Source organism: Phyllobates terribilis, unplaced genomic scaffold (genome assembly GCF_046119375.1).
Source record: "Phyllobates terribilis strain yellow unplaced genomic scaffold, ASM4611937v1 Scaffold_10__3_contigs__length_209671492, whole genome shotgun sequence".
In the NCBI taxonomy this organism is placed as follows: domain Eukaryota; kingdom Metazoa; phylum Chordata; class Amphibia; order Anura; family Dendrobatidae; genus Phyllobates; species Phyllobates terribilis.
The window spans coordinates 189,366,585-189,373,479 of NW_027362770.1; the positions used below are offsets into that span (position 1 = coordinate 189,366,585).

At 46.5% G+C, this 6,895-nt stretch overlaps 1 protein-coding gene across 1 annotated transcript; it reads left to right on the forward strand.

The window, feature by feature from the left end:
• Window positions 1-834: 834 nt before the first annotated feature.
• Window positions 835-3,404, forward strand: LOC141164801 (E3 ubiquitin/ISG15 ligase TRIM25-like). The gene has a single exon (XM_073650369.1). The coding sequence runs from the start codon at window positions 894-896 to the stop codon at window positions 2,760-2,762; it is 1,869 nt and encodes a 622-aa protein (XP_073506470.1). The 5' UTR covers window positions 835-893; the 3' UTR covers window positions 2,763-3,404.
• The last annotated feature ends 3,491 nt before the right edge of the window (window positions 3,405-6,895 follow it).

Below are 6,895 nucleotides of genomic sequence, written 5' to 3' on the forward strand. Positions count from 1 at the left end.
TGGATGTTAAGCGTTCTTCACATGCATTTCCGCATGCGGGTTGACAAGTGCTTTCCAAGCAATTTTAGCATCACTTGGAAAGTGCTTGACAACTTGGTCACACTATATAAATCCATGTAAACGGCATGGATTTATATAGTGTGACCTCAAAGAATGTCAAAAAATAAAAAAAATAAATCTATACTTACCTTCCGATGGCCCCCGGAGTCTTGCTTCGCTCCGTCCTGGCTTGCTGCTAGCTTGCGGTACACTACACTGAAGGACCTGCCGTCACATGACTAAATGACATCAGCGCAGGTCCTTCAGTCCACCGCGAGCTGCCGGCAAGCGAAGACAAGGACACCAGGGGCCGTCAGAGGGTAAATATAATATTTATTTTGTATTTTATTCTTTTTTTCACAGGTTCTATGGTACCTGGCTCCGGAGGAGAGTCTCCTTTCCTCCACACCTGGGTACCATTCCCACATTGGAATGCATGGATTCCGCATGTACAGATGCAGTGATGCGGAATCCAAGTGTTCCAATCCAAGTCAATGGCGGCGAAAACGCCGCGCTTCCGCAAAATAATTGGTAGTGCTGTGTATTTTTCCGCAATGATAACCTGCAGTGGAAATTTCCGCAGCATGTGCACAGCATTATTATTGGGGAACATTGCAGACCTTCTACCAAGCGTTTTTTAAGCGTTTCTGCAGTGTTTTTGCCACTGTGGAAACGCTTAAAAAACACATTGTGGGCACACAGCCTTATGGTATTACATGAGATCCTCAGTGGGGTTAAGTTAAACCTGTAGCTACAGTAAGAAGGAGGAGTTCAGCTCTTTCTGATTCTGGATCACACCCACTGGGTGTGTGCAGGAGACATGTGCTTTTCATTTCTTCCTTCTGTCTTCAGCAATGGCGTCTGCTGGTCTAAGAAAGGAACTGGAATGCTCCATCTGTCTGGACATTTATAAAGATCCCGTAACCCTGAGATGTGGACACAACTTCTGCTGGAACTGCATTGATCAGAACCTGAATACACAGGAAGAGTCTGGAGTTTATTCCTGTCCTGAATGTAGAGAAGAGTTTCAGGAGCGGCCGGCACTGGAGAGGAACATAACTCTACGTAATGTAGTGGAGCATTTCCTGTCTACTCAGCCAGATCAGGAGGAGATCACCGGGATCCGCTGCACTTACTGTGTGGACTCTCCTGTACCTGCTGTTAGATCCTGTCTACACTGTGAGGCTTCTCTGTGTGATAATCACCTGAGGGTTCACAGCAAAGGAGCAGAACACGTCCTCACTGATCCCAGCACTTCTCTGGAGACCAGAAAATGTTCTGTCCATAAGAAGATCCTGGAATATTACTGCACCGAGGACGCTGCTTGTATCTGTGTGTCCTGCTGTCTGATTGGAGAACACAAGGGACATAAGTTGGAGTCTCTCGATGAGGCTTCTGAGAAGAAGAAGGAGAAACTGAGGAATGTTCTGCAGAAACTGATCACAAAGAAAGAGAAAGCTCTGGAAGAAGATACAAGTCTGAAAAAGCGCAGGAGAAAAGCTCAAGATAAAGCAACTGGAGAAACCGAGAGAGTCACTGCCCTGTTTATAGACATCAGGAGACGGGTGGACGACCTGGAGAAGAGGGTCCTGAGTGAGATCTCCTGGCGGGGCGAGCAGGAGTCACTGTCTGATGTGATCCAGAAGTTGGAAATAAAGAAGGACGAGCTGTCCAAGAAGATGAGGCACATTGAGGAGCTGTGTAACATGACGGATCCACTGACTGTCTTACAGGAACCGGACACCGGTGACTTGTGTGATCCTGAGGAGGAGGGAGGTGATGAGGACACAGGAGGACATGATGGAGGTGATGAGGACACAGGAGGACATGATGGAGGTGATGAGGCAACAGGAGGACATGATGGAGGTGATGAGGACACAGGAGGACATGATGGAGGTGATGAGGACACAGGAGGACATGATGGAGGTGATGAGGACACAGGGGGACATGATGGAGGTGATGAGGACACAGGAGGACATGATGGAGGTGATGAGGACACAGGAGGACATGATGGAGGTGATGAGGACACAGGGGGACATGATGGAGGTGATCGGGGTGCGGAGCTGATCTCACACCTATCACACACATTATCTGCTATGATAAGAGATATAAATGTGATCTTCTATGTGCAGGATCCTGCAGACATATTACTGGATGTAAACACGGCTGATAATAATCTCCTTATATCAGACGACCTGAAGACTGTGACCTGGACAAGAATAACAGAGAATCGTCCAGAAACAGCAGAGAGATTCCAGTATAATCAGGTGATGAGCAGGAGGGGATTTACCTCAGGACGACATTACTGGGATGTGGAAGCAAGAGAGTCAGATTTATGGAGTGTGGGGATGTGTTACCCCAGTATAGACAGGAGGGGGCGTCAGTCACACATTGGATATAATAACAAGTCCTGGTGTTTATATAGAGGGCTGGTTTATAATAATCATTTTGCAGTGAAACATGACAGTAAAGTGATCCCGTTACCTCACCAGATCTCCAGTGATAGAGTCAGGATATGTCTGGATTATGAGGCCGGGCAGCTGTCCTTTTATGAGCTGTGTGACCCCATCAGACACTTACACACCTTCACTGCCGCCTTCACCGAGCCCCTTCATGCTGCGTTATATGTATATGATGGTTCCATAAAGATATCAGGAGAAGCAGCTGTGAGGAGCCGTAAACGTAGAAGAATCTGCCTGGAGACTGATGACATCATAGATTGAATAATCTGATTGGTGCATCCTTCAGCTAGTAGGAGGCAGCACCAGGATGGGCTACAGCTGAGCTCCTTCTCTTTTCTCCAGGTCTGCATATAAAGTTTAACCCCTTATGGGCTATGACTTTGAAAGCAATTATTTGTACATTTGTTACTGGTTTCTTGAGTTGCTCTAATCTTCAGGCTACAATCTTCATTTCGATGTTAATTTTCTGACCTTCTGTTATGCAGTTTACAAACTGTTCCTCCTTTCAGATTTTACTCTTGGTGTTCTTCTCAGTAATACAGGCTGGATGTGATGTCTGTGTGTCAGCACAGCTTCAGTCCTGGACTGATTTCTCCTTCACAGAATCACAGCCACAAAATAGTAAAAAAAAAAAAGAGTAATGAAGATTATCTTGAAACAAAAAGGAACATTATAAATACAGTGTGAAGGTGTCCATATTATTAAAACCAAAATGTTACCCATATATTGTAACGCAGTCTATTATAACAGTATAATGTAGAGACTTTTGTATATCGCTCTTTTAGCTGATGTACCATATTTAAAGTGTTATTTTCACAATCGCATTATTTTTCGCAAAGCACAGTAAATGCCTACTTATTGTTATATTCTGACTGAACACAGCATAAAGTTTATTTCTTACAACTTGTGTCTTTTTTTTATGTCTGTCCTCCCCTCTGTGAATCTAGTTTTACATAGCTTAATGGGTGGTCCTATTCTTACACTGTCAAAACTACATTTCCCAGCAGCTCCTGCTTCTTCTCAGTGCTGCAGACCCCTCCCTCGTCTGTCTGCTCCTGACCAGCCACCTCCAGGTGGATTATAGGCCTCATATGCAGTGAAAGCAGTGGATTTTAGTTTTCATTAGGTTTGTATATTTAGGGGGCAATGTACCAGGTGGGTAAATAAAGGATATATTCACTTTATACAATGTACAAAATTTTACAGGAGGTGATCGGGGTGCGGAGCTGATCTCACACATATCACACACATTATCTGCTATGATAAGAGATATAAATGTGATCTTCTATGTGCAGGATCCTGCAGACATATTACTGGATGTAAACACGGCTGGTAATAATCTAATATCCCGTCTGTCTGTCCATGAAATCCCTCGTCGCTCATTGGTCCGGCCGCTGTCTGTCCAGAAAATCCCGCGTCGCTCATTGGTCCGGCCGCGGCCAATCAGCGACGCGGGATTTCAGAAAAAATATGGCCGCCGTTAGCGGCTCATCTGCCGCACGGAGGTCAGAGGCGATGCAGCTGGGAGATGAGCGGCGCTAGCAGCAGAACTACCCCGACCGGCGGCGCCGCTGACCTCCATGCGGCTAACGTCGGGAGATCAGCGGCTTGGCCCGCTGATCTCCCGACGGCAAGTGTGAACGGAGGACCGGGGAGCGGCGCCGCCGGTCGGGAAGCTTCTGCTGCTAGCAGCCGCTCATCTCCCAGCTGCTCGCAGCAGAAGTACCAGCACAGGCAGCGCCGCTCCCCGGTCCTCACTAATACGACGCTGATTGGTCGCGACCACCGGCCCGCGACCAATCAGCGATTTTGGCGCCAAATTTAAACCCCGCTCTGCTGATTGGTCGCAGTCGCCGGCCGCGACTAATCAGCAGTATTGGCGCCAAATTTAAACCCCGCTCTGCTGATTAGTCGCCACTGCCGGCCATGACCAATCAGCGATATTGGCGCCAAATTTAAACACCGCTCTGCTGATTGGTCGCGGTCGCGACTAATCAGCGATTTTGGTGCCAAATTTAAACACGCTCTCCAGTCCTCACTAACACGGTTCGCTGATTGGTTGCGGGCGGTGGCCACGACCAATCAGCAGTATTGGCGCCAAATTTAAACCCCGCTTTGCTTATTGGTCGCGGTGGCCGGCCGCGACCAAGCAGCGATATTGGCGCCAAATTTAAACCCCGCTCTGCTGATTGGTATGTCACCCAACTTTCCCATGCTGACTTCCATGCCGTCTTCTCTATACCGTTCTGTTCCTACTTTCTAATGGTACGACACCCAACTTTCCCATGCTGACTTCCATGCCGTCTTCTCTATACCGTTCTGTTCCTACTTTCTAATGGTACGTCACCCAACTTTCCCAGGCTGACTTCCATGCCGTCTTCTCTATACCGTTCTGTTCCTACTTTCTAATGGTACGTCACCCAACTTTCCCATGCTGACTTCCATGCCGTCTTCTCTATACCGTTCTGTTCCTACTTTTAATGGTACGTCACCCAACTTTCCCATGCTGACTTCCATGCCGTCTTCTCTATACCGTTCTGTTCCTACTTTCTCATGGTACGTCACCCAACTTTCCCATGCTGACTTCCATGCCGTCTTCTCTATACCGTTCTGTTCCTACTTTCTAATGGTACGTCACCCAACTTTCCCATGCTGACTTCCATGCCGTCTTCTCTATACCGTTCTGTTCCTACTTTCTAATGGTACGTCACCCAACTTTCCCATGCTGACTTCCATGCCGTCTTCTCTATACCGTTCTGTTCCTACTTTTAATGGTACGTCACCCAACTTTCCCATGCTGACTTCCATGCCGTTTTCTCTATAACTTTCTGTTCCTACTTTCTAATGGTACGTCACCCAACTTTCCCATGCTGACTTCCATGCAGTCTTCTCTATAACGTTCTGTTCCTACTTTCTAATGGTACGTCACCCAACTTTCCCATGCTGACTTCCATGCCGTCTTCTCTATACCGTTCTGTTCCTACTTTCTAATGGTATGTCACCCAACTTACACCATCTACCCCCCACTTCCATTTATGACCTTGTTTACTCAGTCTTTGAGTATCCAGCATCTGGTTAAGCCGTACTCAGCTGATCAAGATGAGCACAGACCACTCCCCTCTGCTTCACAGCTGAATGCACTCTGTTACAAATATATTGTGGGCCTGGAGTCTGTGTCAGACTTTAGTCTGTGTCCATCACCTTAAGTGTCCATTAGCTGAAGTATCTGAAATTTGAATTAATCCTGAATAATATGATGCATGCAGACTGTACCTTACCTGCCATCACCGCACTCGAATCAGCATCTGTTTATCCATTCCTCTTACAGGTACGTCATCCAACTTTCCCAAGCTGACTTCCATGCCGTCTTCTCTATACCGTTCTGTTCCTACTTTGTAATGGTACATCACCCAACTTACACCATCTTCCCCCCACTTTCATTTATGACCTTGTTTACTCAGTCTTTGAGTATCCAGCATCTGGTTCAGCCTTAATCAGCTGATCAAGATGAGCACAGATCACTCCCCTCTGCTTCACAGCTGAATGCACTCTGTTACAAATATATTGTGGGCCTGGAGTCTGTGTCAGACTTTAGTCTGTGTCCATCACCTTAAGTGTCCATTAGCTGAAGTGTCTGAAATTTGAATTAATCCTGAATAATATGGTGCATGCAGACTGTACCTTACCTGCCATCACCACACTCTAATCAGCATCTGTTTATCCATTCCTCTTACAGGTACGTCACCCAACTTTCCCATGCTGACTTCCATGCCGTCTTCTGTATACCGTTCTGTTCCTACTTTGTAATGGTACGTCACCCAACTTTCCCATGCTGACTTCCATGCTGTCTTCTCTATACCGTTCTGTTCCTACTTTCTAATGGTACGTCACCCAACTTACACCATCTTCCCCCCACTTTCATTTATGACCTTGTTTACTCAGTCTTTGAGTATCCAGGATCTGGTTCAGCCTTAATCAGCTGATCAAGATGAGCACAGACCACTCCCCTCTGCTTCACAGCTGAATGCACTCTGTTACAAATATATTGTGGGCCTGGAGTCTGTGTCAGACTTTAGTCTGTGTCCATCACCTTAAGTGTCCATTAGCTGAAGTGTCTGAAATTTGAATTAACCCTGAATAATATGATGCATGCAGACTGTACCTTACCTTCCATCACCGCACTCGAATCAGCATCTGTTTATCCATTCCTCTTACAGGTACGTCATCCAACTTTCCCAAGCTGACTTCCATGCCGTCTTCTCTATACCGTTCTGTTCCTACTTTCTAATGGTACGTCACCCAACTTACACCATCTACCCCCCACTTTCATTTATGACCTTGTTTACTCAGTCTTTGAGTATCCAGCATCTGCTTCAGCCTTAATCAGCTGATCA